This window comes from Ptychodera flava, chromosome 9 (assembly GCF_041260155.1).
Source record: "Ptychodera flava strain L36383 chromosome 9, AS_Pfla_20210202, whole genome shotgun sequence".
In the NCBI taxonomy this organism is placed as follows: Eukaryota; Metazoa; Hemichordata; class Enteropneusta; family Ptychoderidae; genus Ptychodera; species Ptychodera flava.
In genome coordinates, this window is record NC_091936.1 from 8283355 (window position 1) to 8307332 (window position 23978).

At 38.4% G+C, this 23978-nt stretch overlaps 1 protein-coding gene and 1 pseudogene across 1 annotated transcript; both read left to right on the forward strand.

Moving 5' to 3' along the window:
- The first annotated feature begins 16860 nt into the window (after positions 1 to 16860).
- LOC139139914 (zinc finger protein 420-like) lies at positions 16861 to 19213 on the forward strand. The gene has a single exon (XM_070708877.1). The coding sequence runs from the start codon at positions 17007 to 17009 to the stop codon at positions 18759 to 18761; it is 1755 nt and encodes a 584-aa protein (XP_070564978.1). The 5' UTR covers positions 16861 to 17006; the 3' UTR covers positions 18762 to 19213.
- A 2681-nt stretch (positions 19214 to 21894) lies between these two features.
- LOC139139990 (octopamine receptor beta-2R-like) lies at positions 21895 to 22942 on the forward strand (annotated as a pseudogene).
- Positions 22943 to 23978: the final 1036 nt, after the last annotated feature.

Consider the following 23978-nt stretch of genomic DNA (forward strand, 5'->3'; position numbering starts at 1 on the left):
ATCAATGCACTTTTAAAGGGGTCCTTATTATGATAACATATATTGACCATGACAAGTAATGTGAAGTGACTAGTTTTGCCCTCCAACTTCAAATTTTTCGAATTACCCTCCCGCACTCAACTTCATTTTACCCACTCCCGACATCCTTTCCCAGTTGTGAATTTTTGAAGCTCCCCTGCCCTGTGACGAAAACACTTGTCGATTTCCCCTGCCCTTGAAAAATTTCCCCTTGAAATTTTATCATTCCCTGCAGACATGAAGCTCATCTACCTAGTGATGAAAAAAACTCGATTTCCCCTGTCCCTGTTTTACAAGTATCTTCCCCTGTCCTCGTTTTTCCCTTATCCCGGTCCCAGGCCAATCAACCGACATCTGCCCTGCCTGACATAAAAAACTAAAATCTACTCCCTGTCAGCTACAATATGTCCCCTGCCCAAGCAAAATTAAAATTTTCTCTGCCCTCAAAAATTGCTCCCAGAACAGCTTTTTCGATGAATAAGCTCCGTTGGCTGCACCTGATGTCTCAATCTCTACATCTGATTATTATTGTCAGATCGACATATCCCTGTAAAAAATTTAAAAACATCTTATTGAAATGGTTGTAATTCAAGAACCTGTCAAGAGTTAAAACAAAGAAACAAACCATCAACCTCTTTCGACAATTTATCCAGTGTAGAAAAAGTTCAAACCCGGAAGTTCAAGCAAACCACTAATTTTCGCTCTTCAAAACGTTCGTAAATGAGTGGTTTGAGGACTTGTCAAGAACGCGGTTAGTTTCGTTCATATTTCGTGCGCCACGTACATATGTGTGTTTAATTATCCAAGGTATCTTGGGAAGTGTAGATATGAGGGGGATAAATCATATGAGATGGCAGAGTATAGGCACTCAGAATGTTTTTAAGTTCTTTATCTGTAATATCTGCAGTAATAACAGCATGCTTTGCGCACTCGAAATATACGGTCAAGTCTTTGAAGATGATAAAAGATTTGCATATTTTCTATCCGGCCGCAGTGTCTCACCTAGAAGATGTGATGGTGTAGCAACTGCAAAAGGGAACTGAATATATGGGGATTGTGTGTGTTGGTCATTACGTGTAATTACTGTCATATGATAGAGATTAATATTACTATTTACTTACAATAAGCAATGATTGTACCCCATCAGGCCTGTAAGAGACGAAAGTAAACTTTGCACTCGATACGTACTCGGTTTCGCCTCGTACACTATGGAGTGCAAAGCTTGCTTGTGTCCACTGTGGGCCGGGATCGGGGTATACAATCTGATTAAAATCCGACGAAGAGATGGGCCGGTCTTTTATGCCATCGTATTACGGTCTTTCCCCCCTGCGGTCCCGAACACCGACTGAGCTTTATTAATGCATACTCTATATGTCACTCATTATTACCACAGAGGGCGTACGAATCTGGGTTTTGCTGTTGTCTTTGCTTATGTCATTTGCAAGCAAAATTCGAAGAAGATTATTTGTTGTTGCTGTTGCTTTCATCATATTTATGTCGATGCAAACAAATGTAAAGGAATACTAAAATAATGGTTCTTCGATGCGCATTATGAATGACGATATCAAGTGATGCAATTTTTACGGGGTTTTATTTGAAAAAAAATCCAGAGCTATCATCGGTCAAAATCACTGTATCTTGATGTGTATACGATCGAACCTGTGGATTTACATGAATCCGAATACGACACAGTGTCGTCGCAATTTTGTTTAAAGACGCTTCGTCGATTCATAGGCCGATCGACCTGGGCTTAATAGTTCTCAAGTTTAGTTTTAATGATTCGGACGCACATATTCTGTAGTCATCTACGAGTTTCGCTTTAATCGCTGAGTATGCTTGCAGACCACAGGTGGGCCCCTTCTCTTATGAAACAAGCATCGTACAAACATGTACAGTGCGTAAAATCGATGCATGAAAACTGACATTTTTGGCAAAATTGCATCGCAGTTCAGTTATCTATAAGATCCCCCTATGGTTACACGCTATGACATTAACACGACCATATTGTTTGCTGCCCTCTACGACGAATCATGTGACCGTGATTGTTCTGTTGTTTTCATTCTTCGAAGCTACTTCGTTGAACGTACACCATGTAGCGCCTACTGTGGCCCGTAAATAAACTCTGGATTGCCAGAATGAAGAATTGTTTACATTAACATTTCCCTTTACTTATTTCTTGTCTTTTGATTCTAAAAGTTTTACGTAAGAGTCACATGTACGCTCTTATTCCTCCTCCTGCGGTTGTAAGTTTCACTTTTACAACGCCTTCGAACATTCACCTGACAAGTGATATGTATCACACGTATTACTACAAGTTAGTCATCCTTCTCAAAATAAAATTTTAAAATATCAAATTTTACAAACAGAGGAACACGGTGACGCTACAGAACTGTCAGGCAGCATTTCCTTCGATGTAGATGTGTGGATTTCCATGTTCCAGAGACAACCTATAATAATTGTGTATATAAGAAAAAACCCATTGAAACCAACTGCTTAAAATTCATAATTTATTTATAAACTACCGACGTTAACAGCTTTGAGTGGAGTTTACGACAAAAGTTATCGTCACGCTGTATCCCGTGTACATTGTTATATATTTGATGTAATTTAAAGACAAACTTAACGTTGGTGTCTCCTCTATTTCATAAAAATTCGTATTCGACGGTGGGAACATTCATTCAAGTTCGCCGTATGGGAAACAACGCAATCGTACGACGGTAGGGGTGTAACAAAAGATCATAGTTTTCGAAAGTCAGTGTTAGTGGTTGAATCGACAAGGGAGCGGAGTGATGATGAAATGGGAGAAAGAGGAGAAATGTTACAGATGTAGTTGGTGTAAAAGGCATTTGAATGTAGCCGGTTATTACCAAAACACATCCCGATTCTCGACGTCCCTGTGGGACGGAGCTCGTATGCCCACAAGCAGCAAGTTCGGATGTCCCCTTAAAAGTATGATATACTGTGATTATTTGTAGTACACGTCTGCCTTAGCTTTCAGTGCTTCCCATAGTTGTCAAAGACGAATCGTTTAGTTCCTTGTCTCTCCGAAGAAACCGTATGTGTATATTCAAAGAACGATAATGTCTTCCTGAACTTCCAATGTTTTTTTTCGATTCTTTGCTGGTAGTTTTAGCCAATTTATAGTGTATTTATGATATGATTCGAGATCAAATAACTATCGTGTAAATCGTTAGTCAGTGCACTATTTCCTAATTTTAGCGTATCATCGTAATGGAGCGAGGAGACTCACATAACCGATTTTGTAGATAGTTTTGGCGTGACAATTATATAAACCGAGGACAAACAAGTTTTCCAGAATTTTGTGGTACACTTTGGTGAGGACTCGGAGAATGGAGGGTTTATCTAATCAACTAGTATTTTCTTCACAGTAGTCTTGACAACGTGACTGCATCATTTTAACATACAATAGACGCTGAATTACCCAAATGTCTTATTATTTCATTTTATTTGAAGAATGGGTTTACTTCGAGAATTTATTGCGCATATCACTTTCGCGAAAATATGTATGACATACAGCGTTCGACGGTTCTAGGACAATTACCACCCAGCCAAATACCCTGTGGACAATTACCACCAGACATTAACCTCCCGGCTAATTACCAACAACCATTTACCACTGAGACATTTACCACCAAAGACATTTACCACCCGGATGTTTACCCCCCCCCCCCCCCAACACTATTTATAACCACAATATTGCTTTGTCGAAAATGATGCCAAATGGGAAATGATGACAAAAGAAGTCTTCGAACAATCGCGAAGACTGCGTGTGGATCGTTTCTAATGCTATCTCCTGCTGGGAGCCTCGTGATTTACCTCTCACTATGCCTCATATGTGGCACTATAAATTCAAAATTTTACTCTGTGCCTATCAGGGAAACGAACCCGGGACGCCCGAACTAAGACCCCCACTCTAACCACAAAGTCATGATTAGTTGTCTGCGGCTGTTAGTTGAAATGTTAATCTCGAACTTGACATTGTAAGTCTAACTATTCATTATATAACAAATGAATACTGTAAATGACATTAAAATAACAACTATAGGCCTATGGTGTTAACGGACTAAAATAATGTCTCTATACGAATCACTTTATTAGCCAACCCTAAACCTAAACTTGACCCTAACACTAAGCAATTAATTATATTTGTCTCTTTTTCCATTTTTGTCCATTTTGGTCAAAACCGGGTACAAGTTACACACATCTTCACTTTCATGTTTTACGGGTATAATGTGTGTTAGATGTTTCATAAAATATTTAGTAATTTCTTCATAAGTAACATATAAAATACACTCCATAAGGCTGTTTGAATCATAGACGGTGTCCATGCTATGTCAAAACAAAGTTAAAATTTTCAAAATAAAGATAACGAATCAGACGTTCTTTAAAATTAATTTTTAAAGGGGTTAATTGTCCGGGTGGTAATTGTCTTGTGTGGTAGTTGTCCGGTGGCAAATAGCCAGGGGGTAAATGGGAGGTTGCAAATGTCCAGAGACTAAATGTCCTGGAGATAATTGTCGTGTTACCCGTTCGACACGTACAAGATTGATGAGTAATACATATACCATGGAGGTAGTAGGAGCTACCTCCATGCATATACAGAGTACAGAGTATCTGTGGGCTTGGGTACAGCGGTCCGACCACTGTACCTGTACAAATTGGCGCTCGCGATACCTTTGTTGTTTTCGATCTGTAAATTGTTTTTATTTCAGTCAGTACATGCAATGTCGGCAATTGATCCAATTCCTACTAGTCTAGTTACGGATTGTATTGAGTCTTTAGCGTCGTTGTTGGCGAAGATTGTTAATGAGTCATTCGCGAGGGGTACCTTTCCACAAGACTGTAATAGTTAGACCTCTTATTAAGAAATCCGGTCTTGACCGAAACGAACTGACTTTTATGACGAGGCCTCTTGCATTCTCCTCAGCATGCTTTCACTGCTATAATACAAAATGCTAGAATCTGTGTTTGACAACAAAAAAATATAAAAGACTGAGGACATACTTGATTGATGTGTTACACACAAATATATTTTATTCCAAAGTTTTCATATTTTACAAGTTTTTAAAGCCTAAAACTATCTGTACCGATAACCCAGGATCTTCAACCACTAGTATAGCATACATGAGAGAACAAAAACAACACTGATTCATCATGTATCAAAAATAATAAATTAATGTGACAAGCCAAGGACTGTATCTTCTTACATGTAAAATGCATGTGCTGAAAGTTAGCAACACTGGGCCATACTACATGTAGCTGTTCCGATGGTGAATCTATCCTCTGACCTCAAATTTTTCCAACTTTTTCCAAGTCTAGTCAACAAATAAAACTTCCCATTGAGTTTGTGGTAATGTCAAACACCCAGTGTCAAAACTGTCACCCCCCTTGCCGCCTCATCCAAGTGAGATATCCCAACTGGTTTGTGTCTTGCTCATCTGATTTTTTCTCTCAAACAAGTGGTTCTGGAAAACAAAAGAGAAGCTGTCATGAGTTATAAATGTTTTAACTGTAATGATATATATGCCAAGTTCAGCTGTAGATTGTTGTGAAGTACTAGCAGTACAAATTTGATTAGTTTCTGCTAACAAGACAGTTACATCACAACAGCTAGCCATGGTTACCTGTACTTTAATTTAAAATTTGGAACCCTCTAGAAAAATACAGTAGCAGAGATGATAAAAGAGAAAATGTCAAAGACTATGACAGGCTAATCCAGATCTTAACCTTCATACAGTACATGTACGTCATGAAAGATAATCATTTAATTTTGATTTAAAAGTCGACACGTTTGACTGTTTCGAATAGACGGGCAATGGAATTCCAAATTTTCACAGCATTAAAGCTGATGATCTCTGACGTATAGCTGTTCTTAACAGTGATGGGTGATGGTTACCATCATTAGCACAATGATATTCTTCTCTAATATAGCTTATACATATACGCTGTACGAGAGACTGCAGATGATATAGCTATTACAATTGAGTTGTTAAAGCTGGCTGGTGCAACTGTCAGAGTTACATCATTTGCCTGGCACTTGAATATTCCTTACAATAATGAATGGTATTGTTGTGCCTCTATTGCTGTCAAATTATATTGCTGTGCTCACTGCCTTTTAATGGTTCTCTAATTCTCTGCTAAATAGTAAAGCTCACACAAACATGCACATGATGCATGACAAATAGAAAGCACATTGATATCATTAAATTTTGAAGACTTTTTCAATAATCTTTATCTTGAATGAAAAATGACAGATTTTAAATCATCTTAATGTCTATGGAGGACACAATCTGACTGCGCATTATACATTCAAATGTCTATGCACATACCACATCTCAGAGTATGCTCAAACTATAAAGATTACTTCAGCTGTAAAACACTAAGTAGGTGAATGACTGTAGCTATACACTCACACATTTGAACTGAAGAGTACAAGAGACTACAGGGGTTTCATTAAGTTTTGAAGTAGGGGGCCAGAATGGAAAAGTTGGCGGCTTGCAGCTGCCATGACCACAAAGCGGTCGTCGTCGGGGGAGGGTCCGGGCCGAAGGCCGGAAATCCTGAAAAATGAGCTAAAATTCACTTTTTACAGCCTACAGTCACCTGAATTCCTGAATTTCAGGTATTTTCAGGAGAAATGTCAGCAGTGTTCCAGGGCAATAAGTGTTCATATCATAAAAGCCATTTTCCTGGGAGATTAGGCCTAAATATGATAATTCATAATTAAAAATGATAAAATGTGGTAATGTTGACAATATTTTGAACAATTAAACTTAAGTCTTTAGAGCCTCTATACTTTTAGGAGGTAAACTATAATAATTTACTATTATTAATGATATAAATTTGATATGTAGATGATATTTATACAGTGTTACATCTAGACAGGAGATAGGGGATTCCCCTCTGTTGAAATGTTGGCACCCAATTAATTTGTCACGGGGGACCACTTCCCCACCCCCAATGAAATGGTGCCAATCACATCTTAGAGGTACAAGTAGAACACATGAACTAGTCAAATGCCCCCGAAAATTTTCTGGTAAAGGGGGAAAATCCCCCTTGTTGATGCCATCCTGGATGAAACACTCATATTTTAAGCACAGTTAATGAAAAACTTTTCATTAATGTATAATGTTATGCTTAAAATTAAGAGCCCTCATGTTTGGTATAAAAATCTGTAGATGAAGAACTTTTATACCACTCGGGAGGCAAAAAGGATAATTTATATTAACAATAATGATAGAAGAGACAATCGTAACCATATTTCGCAAACAGAGACAAAGACCCTCAAGGTTATTTGACTATATGGGTATGCAAAGTAAGAACCTTGATATAGTATATGAAAATTTGTACGTTCAGAAGCTCACATTTGGATTTTACCTGACGATCGACTTTGAAGTGAATTTTAGAGGTCTGATCGCATTTTAACCTCTCTGGGCGGATTCTTATTTGCGTGGATAGACCGAAAAGCAGTACATATCATACGTCCAGCTGGTATATACCTTCAATTTAGGCCAGCAACGCACGTTGGCTTACTAAAATTCGAACTGTAATTGGGAAGTTTTTTCGTGAGAAAAAAATCAGGTCATTGCCTTCGAAAACAGTTTAAATCCACGTAATTATCCTTCTCTTGTTTCTCGGCGCACTTCAAAACCGAAGATTGTACAGCGAAGCTTGACCTTGCGATCACTTCCGTCTTCATGTGTTCATCGACCATTTTGAGTTGAGCTAACGACGGCTGACAGGTGTAGTATGCACATTTTCATTGGCGTATATAAAGATCACCACATAGGAATCAGCAATTCAGATATAGCCAATAGAATCATCCGTTGCAATTCCGATTTTTATTGAGGCAGTATACGCAAGACCGTGCTGCATCATAGTACAAGGCGATCATAGTAGTCGCTCGTCTTCTTGTTTCATATAAAAGCCGTTGAAAAGTTTGATTACACAACTTGTGAAACTTGTCCATATCATTTCAGAAGGTAAAAAATATTTAGCTATAAAAGAGTTCAAATTTTCTGAAAAAGTAGCCGGCGAAATCTTGAGAGTAACCGGTCAATTTCGCCGGCTGCCGGCTCTTAATGAAACCCCTGGACTACATGCATCGCTTGTCTGCTGTACAGTGTAAAGAGAGTTCTTGCAGTGCTTCAAGCATTGGTAGCTCCATGTTCAGTAGCCCTGCGTACAGGTCTGTGTGTTCCCGGCGTTATACGGCCTCCACCACAGCCCTGCAATGGTCCATAGAGATAACTGGCGAGATTCAAAATGGCGATCTCCATGGGTAAACAACTAGTCGAGTACGTGATGTTTCAGAAAACGAGCGGTTTTGGACGTCTTTTCTGGGGTCGGAGGTAAAAGGTAGACAGGGAAAGGATTGCCCGATAGAGCAGAATTTCGGCCAAAATGACCGTGTTTTCGTCGCAGTTCATTTCAGTTCAGTTCAGTACAAATAAAGGGGAAGGTATCCTAGTGGATTATAAAACCCCTCTAAATCGTTGTAGCTGCTTCATAGCGGTCGTATTCGTGCTTGAAAGTGTTCACATCTTTTGAATTAACGATACTGGCTGGGAGACTATTCCACTTATTAACAATTCTGGATGTAAAGAAATGCTTCCGTATGTTGAGTCTCACTGATGGTTTAAGCAACTTTAAATTGTGTCCACGTGTTTTGCAGAAAGATGTCTTTTGAAAGGAGAGATCACACAAGTCGTGGTGGTGTAGAATCTTGAAAGTGTCAATCATGTCTCCGCGTTGTCTTCTGAGTTCAAGTGTTGTTAGTCCGAGGCATTTCAGTCTATCTGCGTAGTTTACGTTGCGAAGTTCTGGAATTAGTTTCGTTGCTCTTCGTTGGACTTTTTCTATAAGTGCTATGTCTTTTTGTAACCATGGGGACCAAGTTTGAACTGCGTACTCCAGTCTTGGCCGAACCAACTGTTTATATAAGCGAAGAATGATGTCTTTGGATTTGTGCGTGAAAGTCCTTTTGATTAAACATAGCAAACTACGACGCCAGTCCTATCCATTGGTATTGCGCAAAGTGCAACTCATGTGCCGTAAACATTTTGAGAATGATGAGCAACTTTGAACAAAGACAAGCGAAAGTTGAAAAAGACATTTGTTAACTCCTTTTTCAACTTTCAAGCTGGGCTAGACAAAATTATTCTTTTTGATGAGTAATTTTGTCAATTTTCAAAATAACAAAGCAGACACTGATTGTGTTGAAGTTAAAAGTTGGGCATCACGTCACACTTAAGGCAGAAGAACAAGAAACTGTAGTGTATAACTACACAAAACAAAACTGCTAAAAATTAGTCAAAAGTTACAGCTTTGAGCTGACCATTCCCATGGCCATTATGCAGTTTGGATTATTCAAGCTAATAGTGTTATACAAAATACATAGAAATGCATTCAATTCTATCTTTATTACACAACATATTAATTGATATAGTTTTGTATGGTACCATAGATAGTAGAGAGACTGCGATGGTACATCAAACATGAAATTTTTGATGTTGTGCAACATCAATCACATCATTAACATATAAACATATAAACAACTTTAAGGTATAAATGTTTTTATATCATTTTCCTTGCTCACAAAGTGTTTTGAAGTTTTTTCGGTAATCTCTACCCATTACAGACGCAAGAGAACGTAATCACGTCACATATGCAATTTGGCAAGTTAAAATGTTACAAACATGCAGCAAAACTTCTCAGAGCTTGACAAACTGTTACCTCGGAGTTTCTATGGTACCATAAACCCTAAAATAAAAAGTACCTGCAAATTTTACGGCAAATTATGTTAAATTATATTCCAAAAAGACCGTTTCTCTAACAGAAAAACTGTAAAGTTTTACAAATTTATCAAACTTACGCCCTCTTGCGATTTGTATGCCGCTCTGTTGAGGTAGCACAAATTCGGTTGAAAAAAACTAATTTTTAGGAATTTTAATATATGCACCCGACTTATGCTGTGAAATATATATTACAGATGCCGATAGGTCATCCAGTAAAAACGTGTTCTTGAGGACAAATATTTATCCTGGCATACGAAAACACGACATAATCGACTGAAAATGTACAACTTCTCTCAGTCACTCCAATCCGAAACCGAATCCGAAACCGAATCCGAAATCGAATCCGACACTGAGTCTAACTTCAGCATCGTAAGATAGCGTCGCGTCGGATAGGGTAACCCACCAACGACACACACCACTGTCCGTTAAAACGACAGCAATTTGGATGAAAAGCAAGGCTTCTTTAAGCGGGTGAGTGCTAAATAGTGATATGTAACAGGTGTGACCTGAGAGCGAGCGCAGCGACATTAATGTTTAAATACTAATGTTCCCATGCCAATTAGCACTAGTACTAGGAATCCCAGTAGACTTTAAAATGAGACTTCAACCTCCAAAAAAACACTTGCCTGTGGGAATTTAAGTCATCTGAAGAAGGACTTGCAAAATTGAACGGTAATTTGTCACCAAAATGGTGTCATTTGACCCAAACTTGTCAGTACAATTGTGAAGCACAGTCTAGAAAAATACAAAATGGCCGCCTATTGATATGCAATAGACATCAAATCTGGTCCAATAATCCTTCTCATTCAACAAGGTATGAAATTTACCAGGTCCAAGGAACATATAGACTTAGATGATGACAAAGGCAATGGAGTCATCTTGAACCACGAAATAGTGGTGGTACCAGGTGTCCATAATGGGTAAGCGTACCCTGCCAGCTAGCCGCACCCGTCAAGATTGACCCAAAGCGACAAGTCCATTGTTATTTGGTGAATTCACCAAATTACTTTTGTGAGTCAAAATTTGGTATGCTGTCACTCATCATTTGAGAAACAGACGGGTCAAATTTTGATACAACATCTCCGTATCTACCGTAGAACTTCTTAAATGATTTCACTAATCTACTTTCTGAGAATCCTAATGCCTCACTAACTTTTGAGCTACATTTACATTGTAATACACTGTGTCTAACTCGAAAGTCTTCATATGGGCTTCTAGACGTTTCGGCACTGAGTCGTTTCGGCCCAAGACGTTTCGGCCTCCCGATTTCAGGCCCCAAGTCGTTTCGGCACTGCGACTCAAGACGTTTCGGCACTACTCAGGGCTATCTGTGGGAAGTAGTGCTGGAGCGTAATGTTGCAAATCAAAGCACTAAAAAAGTAGTGTCAAATAACATTCATGTACATCATGCTTCACTTTGTGAGAACATAGTAAGAGACCGTAAGAAAAAAACTTCATATCATTTTCAAATCTGTGACATAAGTTTATTGATAGCAATAGCTGCCAACACGACAAATGTTTGAAAGCGGTGCCAAAACAGCACGGCAAATGTCACACAAATGCACAGAAAAGAACTGGTCAGAACACAAAGGTCACGCTTACGAATATGACCGAATATGACCGGTCAGTCAATTACTAAATAGTCTGAAAACAAATGGAAACAGGGATGCCGAAACGAATATGACTGGTCAGTCAATTACTAATTAGTTTAAAACAAATCGAAACAGGGATGCCGAAATGTCTTGGGTTGCGGTGCCGAAATGACTTTGGGCCGGAAATTGCGAGGCCGAAACGACCAGTTACCTTCATACATGTATGAATGGCATGCTCTACGGTATCTAAGGAGTTATGAAATATACACACCATAAGCTGGGAAATATACACACCATAAGCTGGAGATGATGGTATATTGCTCGACAAAAAGGGAAAGTTTATGATTTTAAAATTGAAATCGTCTCTTTTGTCATACAGCTTAGTATACAGTGTATAGTGTATTATGTCTAATTTCAAACAATACGTCTAGGTATGATGTCGAGTCCACACTTTCAGTTGCTTCTTTTATTTCTAAATCATCTTGGTAGATGTGGTGTAGATAATTGGATATACCAGGATTGTTTGAACTGATGAGATCATCGATATATCTGTGGGTGTTGTTAAATCGCTTGGCAATCCTCTTACATCCAGATTTCTGAAGTGATTGCATGAACTCTGCTTCATACGAATACAAAAATAAGTGTGCAAGAAGTGGGGCGCAGTTTGTGCCCATGGTTAATGCCTATGGTTTGCCTGAATGTCATGCCAGCAAACTTGATATATATGTTGTCAATTACCTAGACAGCTGTAAATCCTGTCAATTGTTCACCAATAGGTAGGGAAAATAATTTGATGTTCACTTTGTTTATGCGGACCTGCATAAGCAAAAGGAGGAGGAGATTGGAGTAAAATAAAAAAATCATTAAAATCATGAATTTGTCAACTGTACTTCAGTAACATGTAAAATTGAATGTTTTCAGTCAGAAATACTATTTGGAGGTTACACTTTGCAGTCATACACACCATTATTGGATATGTTCAGTTTTGATGGTGTATGGCAGGTCTAAAGTGACATCATATTTTGCATAAATTGGTATGTGCTGCATACACAGAAGGATGTGTAACATTCTCACAATAACACACATGTAATGAAGTAATTGTTACACCTATATACTTACATGTACATGGTTATAATATTATTTCTAAATTTCCTGCTTGATAATCTTCCAGTAATTTGTAGGTATAAACAATTGAACTACAATCTTCGGCCGTGTCCTCATCATAGGTTATGTTGTACCATAAATTGTAGCCTGGCACCTGAAAAATATACATATATATTAGGTTCAACCAAAGCCAAAGACAAAAATTATGATAGAGTTATCCTTGACATAGGTGAAAGACAATGTCATATCAGGTGCTCTGGTTTCTGGCATATCTGTACACTGAAATTTAAAACAAACATTAACATTAGTGTGTAAGTATACTTAATATTGTCATGTATATTAGATGTGTTGAAATGATAAATGATAAAGAGGTCATGGTAGATACTAGCCAACAGAATACATGAAAAATATCATTGCGTGTTATATCTTTATCATTGAACATGAAAGAACATCACTACAACACACTTTTTGTACTCTTACCTGCACTATACATGAATACTTACGGTGGTATGTCATTATCAGTTGACTTTACATTAATTAAAATTTACATGTGCGTCACTTTATATGATCATCATTACCAGTGCAGAAGCCTTGTTTTGTTTTGACATTTTACCTGCGATATAACCTTTCCTGTATATCAGGTGTGAACTCCGGCATCATCTTGAAATTGATGTTTTACCCTCTTGCCAACAAGGATGTCAGGAGCATCAGACACAGTTGTGGTTGCCATGGCTTCTGTCAACTTTTTAAATTATTTGCGAGTTGTTCCACTGTGCTGTTCGGTCAACACGTTTATTTGCTTGGGTTGGAGAGGGTTGAGTAAAGTTATATATTTTTTGTTGGCAGATGTTTGTTTCAAGAGATTTTTCCTAAATCCTAGCTGTGCCTTGAGTGCTTTTACTTTGGATGTTTTGTCAGGGAGCGCTGTCAGTTGGGAGTCTACTGTACCTGTATACAGGACTGCCACAAACCATAGTACACAATGTCCTCTGTTTGCTTTTGTAGTGCTTGTAGTTGATTTTGTTCAGCTTTTTGGCATTTGGCAATGGCTTCCTCTATCTGTGCTTTGCGGATAGTGTGTATCACTTCCTCTCTGTCATGGAACTTCTTCCATTCATTCTTTACTTCTCTGGCGGCCTTGCTCATAAAGCTCTGTCACTTCATCTGTACTTTTTGTGTCTAACCATTTCTTTTGGTTACATCATGGATGCTTCTGAAGCGAGACTTGAAATGTTGGGCTTTGCAGTCAGCAGATTATCAAGATATGCGAACATTCGCTTTGGTTGTTTGTTGTGTTTGGGGCACTTTTTGTAGATTCAATCATGGCATTGGACATTGTGGTGTACGAGACAAGTTATTTATATTGTTTGACATGTTGAAAGATACTGAATGTACCCGGTATGTATAGGTGACCATTCATATATTCGACCTCGTTTTTAGACACGATACATGAAACCAACGCGAGAAAGAATAAATGGTCTGTCATGACCATTAATTCTTTCTCCCGATTGTTTCATAACTCAATCGCTCACAGACTGAATTTGCTCTCTTGACGTCCCAAACAGTTAGTTTACCAGCGATTTACGGTGGCCGGTCATATCATGGCCTAAACAAAGGTCTGCGTAGCTGCAGAGCAGATTTTCAGAAAAACAGGTGTCTGTGGTTAGTATTATTATTGTGCACGGAGTTATCGCAGCTAAAAGAGTTTAGGTTAGGTTAGGCTGGTACTGAACGCAGGCTCAACAGTGCCTCTATATTCAGCTCCTGATCCATCCACACTCTCAGTAGTTTTGTCGGTTCTGGTTTGCATGATGTAGGGTTCAGAATAGTTGTACTTCATGGGTTGTGTCGCCAGGAATTTGTCGAGATGATTCTTGAAGGAAATTCACAGACCTAGCACTGATTACAGTTTCAGGAAGATTGTTCCAAATTGTAGTTATCCTATTTGTGAAAAAATTACATCTGATGTTCAGCTTACAATGATCCTTGTCAATTTTGAGCGGGTGTCTTCTGGTGTATTGGTAATTACTGAGTCTGAATAATCCTTCCGAGGCACAGTGGTCATACATACCACTCATGATTTTAAAAGTTTCAGTGAGGTCACCACGCAATCTACGAAATGACAATGATGGCAGATTAAGTATTCTGAGTCGCTCCTGGTATGAATAAACATCAATATGATATCAATGAATAAACAGTTCGTTAAAATATCAGAAATTTAGATAAATTGTAATGTTTCTTTAAGAGGGTAGGTGCAAAATAGTGATATTTGACAGGTGTGACCTGAGAGAGAGCGCAGCGACATACCCATGAGTACCGTATTGTGCATTACATTGCCGATGGAGTCCTCCTTGGGACAGCAAGCTTCAAAATAATACTATAGTTGATCCTGGGCATTGTGGGTTTTGTGTCTGGAAGAAATACAGCAGTAAGACACTGATTGAAATTGATCTTCTTCTTTTACATTATTTATTAGATTTAACACTTTGCACATAATGGTTTTCCCATGGACATAATTCAATATCTAGTTACCAAAGATGAATAGCAAGACTAAAGATTTCCACTTTTTAATTGTATCTTCTATGGATTCACAAACTTAAGTCCAGTCCCTCCACACACGGTTTGGGAAACGCCTGGGTCCTTATTGTTACAATGTGCCTTATGGTTTGATAAGATGTCTGTTTGTAATTGTAGAGCCTCATTTCGGTTTGAATACAATCCACCCCACACCAAAATAAACACCTCATGTCATGTGATACCTGTCGTAAAAGTTTATCATCAGGCACAATTTAGACTTGGATCATGCACTAGAATGCAGGCGAGGTACCTTAACCGCCATTGTGTTTTACGGATATCAAAACAACAAAATCAAATGGCCAATTTCTCCAAAACCTAATTGATTGTTCATTTTTTTAAATGGTTGACGCAGGCTTCACATATTCAGGGTTTTCTCTCGACTGCGCAATTGTGCAGATTGTGCATTTCGAGCCATTTCTCTGCCCTTTAAAAGTTACTAACAGCGCGAAAATCGTGCACAAAATACAGCAGGCAAATACGCTAATATAATGGAGACCAGAGCACATAGTTTACTGACCTGTGAATTTGTGTTGTTTCTGCCCCTAAAATGTCAAGTCTGCCCCCTGATTTTGATGAATGGGGCAGAAATTGCCCCTTAAGTAATTATGCAGAAAAAACACTGCATATTAGAGTAAATATCAGTGGTTCTTGGTAACAAAGTGGAAAGAACGAAAACGAAAATGGGTATGAAATACGGATGCCAAACCATAATGCGCATACAATTGCTGACGCTGTACTCCCTACCTGAGGTACACTGAACAGAAACTGTCAACCATCTCATAATGTCACATCTCGAGTTCCTTCTCACAATACTACTTCCCTGGCTCCGTCATTTTGGAAAATGGCAGCCCGCTGACAACAGTGTGACTTTTTACATGAAACGGGGGCTAATGTGCAGCATTGAATAAGCTGTTATCCAATTGGGTAGCTGAATCTTACCAATATAATTAAAACAACACTAATGGACTCCCTAAGTCACTGTGAATAGTGACAATGGACCAATCAGAGAAGAGCTTATTCAATGCTGCATATCAGCAAGGAAACTGCTGTTTTTGACTGCCTATCCTGTCGTTTTGGCACTCCAATGCAAGTACTGTATGTATACTCATCAACCCTTTTCTTTGCTACACCATCATATTATTGGTACATGGTTTTCAAGGATGTGAATTTTTGCACTTTGACGTTTTTGCTGTTTTTAAATTGAGCCAGAATAGGCGCCCTCACTATGGATGCTTCTTAATGACGGAAAAAGTTTGATGAGGTCGAAGTGACTTGGGTACCTGAGTTGAGGTGACCACAACCAGCGACAAGAGGGAGTGAATAACTTGGTCAAAATGGATAGGGGTCGAGGTGACCAGCTTCTGTGTTCATCAATGCAATGATAAGAATGGACAGAGATGACTGTTTGTCACAACACTAATAGACAAACACTATTTTGTAAACTAATTAAAATTTGTTTAATGCAAATTATATGACTTCTTCAGGCGTTATGAAACTGGTGTTCATCTTCAGCCCATTGAATGGGACACAAAATGTTTTTATTTTTCATTTTAATGTGCATTACTGTTTTTTCTATCTTCAGCTGTGTCCCTCATCATTCACATCCTGATTCAGATGCCTATGCTAGACTTCAGTGTTCATTGTATAGAAGCAACCGTTGTGATGAGAAACATGAGCTATTGAGAACAGAACTACATCCAAAGACAAGACATTTACTGTATGCAGAGAGTGTGAGGACAATATTTGCAAGATTCAGATCTGAGGAATCACATCCGAGTCAACACCAGGCCTTTTGGATACAGAGAATGAGGTGCAACAATCACAAGTCAAGGCAGTTTTGAAATCACATAAGAAACCATTCAGCTGAAGGACATTTTCATTGGAAGAATGTGGTAAAATGTTTAAATGTGAAGCTACACTGAAACCTGACATCATGATGGACACAATTGAATGTAGAGCCTTTGTACAGCAGAGCAATTTGGAGGGCCACATTAGAAACCAAACAGATAAAAAACTATTTGAATGCAAAGAATGTCATAAAACATTCAAAGATGAATGCACACTGGATAAGCACAAAAGAATCCATACTTCTGAAAGGATATTTGAATGCAAAGAATGTGGTAAAACTTTCAGAATGCGAAGCAGACTCAATAGGCACAAAAGAATTCATACTGGTGAAAGGCCATGTGAATGTAAAGAATGTGGTAAAACATTTATACAGAAAAGCAATTTTAATAGACACCTTCTAATTCACACAAGTGAAAAACCATTTGAATGCAAAGAATGTGGTAAAACTTTTGGAGATCAAGGCAGACTGAATTACCACACAAGACTTCATAGTGTTGAAAAGTCATATGAATGCACAGAATGTGGTAAAACTTTCAAAATGCTAGGCACACTGAATAGGCACAAAAGAATTCATACCGGTGAAAGGCCATTTGAATGTAAAGAATGTGGTAAAACATTTATACAGAAAAGCAATTTTCATAGTCACCTCCTAATTCACACAAGTGAAAAAACATTTGAATGCAAAGAATGTGGTAAAAAATTTACACGGAAAAGCACTTTGAACAGGCACTTTCTAAGCCACAATGACGAAAAATTATTTCAGTGCAAAGACAGTGGTAATATGAACAGCACACTTAATACGCACAAAAGAATTCATACTGGTGAAAAGCCATTTGAATGCATAGAATGTGGTAAAAAATTTGTACTGAAAAGCACTTTGAACCGACACTTTCTAATCCACAATGGTGAAAAACCATTTCAGTGCAAAGACTGTGGTAAAATGTTCAGAGAGCATTACACACTTAATGCGCACAAAAGAATTCATACTGATGAAAGGCCATGTGAATGCACAGAATGTGGTAAAACTTTCAGAGATCGAAGTGCACTGAGCAGGCACACAAGAATTCATACTGGTGAAAGACCATTTGAATGTGAGGAATGTGGTAAGATGTTTGGGCGTCGTTCATCATTGAATAATCACAAAGTAATCCACAAAGGTGAAACACCATTTAAGTGCAAAGAACGTGGAGAGATATATATCAGTAAAGAGGGTTTCAAGCATCACATACAAATTCATACAGGTGCAAGAGTATTTGAATGCCAAGAATGTGGTAAACCATTTGGAGAGCCAAGCCATTTGGAGAGACATGTTAGAATCCACACAGGAGAAAGACCATTTGAATGCAAAGAATGTGGTAAAACATTCGTACTGAAAATCCATTTGAACCGCCACTTTCTTGTCCATAGTGGTGAAAAACCATTTCACTGTAAACAATGTGGTAAAATGTTTAGGCAAAGCTCATCACTTAAGACTCATACAAGAACCCACACAGGGGAAAGACCATTTGAATGCAAAGAATGTGGTAAAACATTTGTACAGAAAAGTACTTTAAAGAGCCACGTTAGAATACACACAGATGAAAAACCATATGAATGCAAAGAATGTGGTGAAACATTCAGATTTTCAGGTGTACTGAAGACGCACAAAAGAATCCATACAGGTGAAAGGCCATTTGAATGCACAGAATGTGATAAAACTTTCAGAGTTCAAAGTGCACTGAAGAAACACAAAAGAATTCATACTGGTGAAAGACCATTTGAGTGTGAGGAATGTGGTAAAACGTTTGTACAGAAGAGCAATTGAAGAGACACTTTCTAAGCCACATGGTAAAAAACCCTTTCACTGCAAGGAATGTGGCAGAATGTTTGGGCACAAATCTTCACTTAATATTCACACAAGAATTCACACGGGTAATAGACCATTTGAATGCAAAGAATGTGGCAAAACATTGTACAGAGCGGCACTTTGAAGAGGCACTTTCTAATCATAAGTGAAAAGCATTTCACCACAAAGAATGTACAATTTTTAGGCAAAAATTAGCCCTGCACACTCAGACATTAAGAATCCACACAGGTGAAGACGATTTGAATGAAAGGAATATGGTAAATCATTTCCATAAGCATGATATTGCCCGTTGTGTCACAGGGGACCCAATAGGTTCTGAGTTTTTCACACTGTTTTCTCTATCATTTTCTCTTCTTTCTTCATGCTCTGAATGATCGGAATAAATAAATAAAATGGTTTATATAACCTAACCTAGCCTCTGTGACTCTTTATTTATTTTACACTCCATTACAAGGACGTATATCTCTCATACACACATGCTGTAATTATTGAGTCAACACAACTAATTATGCTAATCCGTAGACTTATCAGAGGTTGGTCAACATCGGAAAGATAGTGATGCCCGTTTTAGTAACCATTCCTATCTTTCGCGATGTTGACCAATCCGTAAAATCCTGATAAGTCCACGGATTAACATAATTAGTTGTGTTGACTAATTAATTACAGCATGTGTGTATGAGAGATATACGTCCTTGTAATGGAGTGTAAAAAAATAAAGAGTCACAGAGGCTAGGTTAGGTTATATAAACCATTTATTTTATTTATTCGATCATTCAGAGCATGAAGAAAGAAGAGAAAATGATAGAGAAAACAGTGTGAAAAACTCAGAACCTATTGGGTTGCCTGTGGTTGTGTAGGGTAATCCGGGTGTTTAACATTGTTGTTGCTTATGCTGTTATTGGGAAATAAAATTGAAGAATACAACTATTTTCTCTTTGTTGATTTATTGTTACTGTTTGTCTTCTAAATATCTGTAAAATAGAGCTTTCAACACATTGGAATATGCACACAGCACCAGTGCCCATTAGAGATCTGCGAGTGGCCACTTGGGCATTTAACATTTTGTAGCCTGTGGGTGGGGACAGTGGTAGAAGTAAGTCTCGCTTCCACCTCCATGTGTTACCCAATCCGCCAACATCGTCTCACATGCTTGTGTGCACTTCGTCAAAAGCACTTTTTTGTTCTCCAAAATGTCTTTCTCTTTTAGTATCCTCTTATATACACTGTATATCGCAACGCACTTGCGCGGTAAAGACGTTTTGTCTACAATGTACAGGAGAATCACTTTGTTCATTGAAAGCAGAATAAGAAAGCATTTACAGTATTTCAGTACAATGATGATTCCATTCTTGCTGTGGCAGCGAAGAGTACATTTCTCGTAGTAAAATAACGCCCTCTATCGTAGAGTATAATATCGAATGTTAGTACATGTATGTAAATCAAGGTATCACTGATATGAAATGTAAAGGCGCGACATATCCGTAAACAGAAAGAGCAAGAGAAGCGAATACAATAACGAAACTCCTTAGAGAAGATACAGAATAATCAGATGGATATAAAACACCAGTAATCAAATCAATAAGGACTTTCCCTTACGTAAAATATGATTGTTTATGTGATATGTACATACAAGGTTTTAAAAATTCAGAGTTGTGTAGTGATGAAACAAAACGAATATTCAGCTGGATGGAAAAGTGTATCACAGCTCTAATGTAGGTGAAAAATCAAACATCCAGTGTAAATGTCTCTGAAAAAGTGAACCATCTTTTTAACATTTTATTCTAGTCCATGAAAGCAAAACATTACATAGAAGTCTTGGGGGAAAGTGTAAACTAATTGAAGTGTTCATGTTATCTGAAGAATAATATGGCTTAAGAATATTGAGACTTACCGCAGTTGAATAGAGTTGCTGATTGATAGCCTAGACTATTCTTCGCTTTCGGTATTCGTCCAAGGCCGAAAGCGACGAATAGGGTCTAGGCTACTGATATGATAGCAGTATCAGACCATAATTGACTCATCATGAGTTGATACTGGCGTCGTTGTCCAGAACCTAATATGCATGCAAAGCTTTAACTCTTTAGGACTTATACAAAATGTTTTTAAGTAAGGAGAGATCACTCAGGTTTTTTGCTGAAAATATCACGCTAACGTCGCAGTCGGAGGGAACATTTGCATTATTGTTAATAGCATCGTGATAAGCCACAAGTCATATCGAGTACTTTGTCCCTGAGATATTGACCTGATGTAGATTTGAAATGAGATAGAACACGCTTTGAGTCGACACATTCAGGGTATAGAACATCGTAAAGGAGTGGCGGAATAATATTCTGATCTCTCTGTTCGCAGCACGGTCATTAGTAAAGCAAGTCCAAAGCACAGTCACTGGTCTGTGAATCTTTAAAGTTCTCCATGTATCATTCAGATATAGTTTGACACACTGTCCGATTTCCAGGCCATTGTTTCAGCTGTCACGTAGAGGGCCATCACGAAGGGATGAAAGCGTGTTGTCATGGATACGGATGCGAAAAATGACGATCGACCTGATGCTCTCTCAGTGTTCATTGCGCTTTTGATCGTTCAAGTGGGAGATACAATGCGCGCGTCCAAAGTTCGGCTAAGTTTGGAGGTTAGATGTTAACGGACAGGTATATTTGTCAGGTAAGTAGTTCAAAGAATAGTACACACGGCATACATTAATTTCATCGTGGTGTTAATGCTATTGAAGTTGATCAAAGTTGTTGATGAGAAAATATAAGAAAAGCCATATGCTGCAGTCATTCACAGATAATCCATGCTAATTACATGTATATGAGATAAAATACTTAATGATCTATAATCGCGGGGGGGGGGGGGACAACAAATGGTGTTTACGAGGACATTGCATACAAGTTTTCTTTTAAAATCTGAGCTATTGAACTTCGTAATGTTTTATTCCTGTTTCAGCTAAGTTGGTTAGATTTTCATAAGTGTCAAGTATTGTGATCAATCGGTGAATGTAAAGGCTTCTATTCTGAGGAGTTTACTTGTATTTAACATATCGATATTTCCAAGCCATCCTTCCAAAGTCAAGTCCATCTGATCGATCGAGATGACTGCAAACAGTAGCATCAACGATACCTTGGACAGGTTTGATGTGGATTCGAATCTGGCTGAAGCTTTCCACTGGTCAGTGCTCGCTACGCTAATGTTCTTGATCATCCTTGGTAACGGGATTCTTGTATTTGCCGTTCTGACCACGGCACGTTTGCGAACAGTGACAAACTTCTTCATCTTGAGTTTGGCGTCAAGTGACTTAATGGTAGGAGTGGTCGTCATTCCCATAAATTTCGCCTTCCCAACTGCTTTGCTAAAGGGATACACAACCTGTATGTACGCAGCGTCTTTTACGGTGATAGTCTGCATCAGTTCTATCGCTAACATCGTTGCCGTCACCGTCGACAGATACCTTGCAATTACGTCGCCTCTCAAATACAACGTGACAATGAGTAAATGTCGTGCTCTGATCATCATATGTGTTGTGTGGGTTTACGCTTTTATCATAGGGTTTCTGCCCTTGATGGGATGGCGGAGGACAACCAATACTTGTCAGAGAGGCGAGGTATATCCACCAGGATACGCTGTCGTCCTCTTTCTGATGGGGCTCGTCATTCCAATAGTTGTGTCTACAGCCCTGTATTGCCGCATCCTGAGTGAGGCGAACAGACAAGCCAAGCGCATCAGGCACTGCGAAGTTGAAGCGAAGGAGATGGAGGGAAGCGTTGAAAATGATGAACACCATGCCTCGAAAAATAACGTGTCCAACGGCGCATCGGTTTCTGACTTGAACAGTGAAGCAGGCAAGGCGCAGAACAAGAGCAAACGGCACAACCAACCGGAAAAACAATCGTAAAGCATTTCGAACGGTCATTTACATACTCGCATATTTTGAAATTTCATGGTTTCCGTTGTTTCTATCATTACTGATAGATGCATTCTATTCACCTCGACTGATATCGCTGGAGGTACGATCATTTATAAGTTTACTCGCTTTGGGAAATTCCGTCATGGATCCACTGATCTACGGCTATTTCAATCGAGATCTGAAAAACAGGATCAAAGAAATTCTACCCAAGGTGTTTCTGCACTGTCATCGTTGAGATAAAGAGAATTTACAAGTTTTCGTGATTGACTGGCGGAGTTCATGAAACTTCAAATATGTTGATTTCGGGAAAGTGAGAGAATTAGCTAGGAAAATACAGATGTTGGCATTATAGATGAGGAAATTTTTTAAAGATTGGTGAAAGGATCTGGGTCTTAATCTCGTCCTGAAGACAGTGAAACACTGTTAAATTTAGAAATTTAGAAATGGTAAAATTTGCTATATGTTGTTTGTCTACAGCCGTGTTTCTGTTCACCATCAACACTACGTTATGTTGATGATGAAGTTGCACTTTTCAAGAACCGTATCTACCGTGTCTTATGGCATATTTTCTGTTTGTTCATTTGAACAAGGCTGAAAGAAATCATCAGCAAGTTATGGTAATCTCCTTCAGGACTGTCTATTGATTATCAAGGCAAACCAACGCATCTTTCAAAGAACGATTAAGAATGAGGGAGTTACATTATTGGTGTACAGCTTTTTGCTTGAAAACTCAAGCTTTTGGGTATTATTCGCAAACTCTCTTTCTATTTTCCTTCAACAAAAAGGGTTATGATAATGAAAACATCTGACAAACTGTACCAGAGTATATATGCCACTTTAATTTTCGTTGAATTAACGGGCGATTTTCTCTCCATGTCATCTCAGGCGAACGAGTTATCTTGATTTTTAGCTATTGTAGACTGTGGTACAAAAGCTATTCGGGCGGGTAACGGTCCGGTGTCGGTCGTCAATCTGTATGTCTGTCTGTCTGTATTTGCGTGCGTGCCTAATTGGAGTTTGTGTACTATATATACTACACAAGAACTTGATTTATTTATTTATTTATTTATTTATTCGTCACATTTCTTGTAAAGTTCCATTGTCTTTACTACATACTTGTTGATGTAATTCTTTATCCTATGGAACAAATAAAATATAAATCTTGATTTACAAAAATACATAAGCTTAGAACAGGAAAAAAAAAGGTAAGAATCGTAACCATATTTTACATGCTCGTAGGGCAGAGATGTGACGGGGAGGTAGAAATAGCT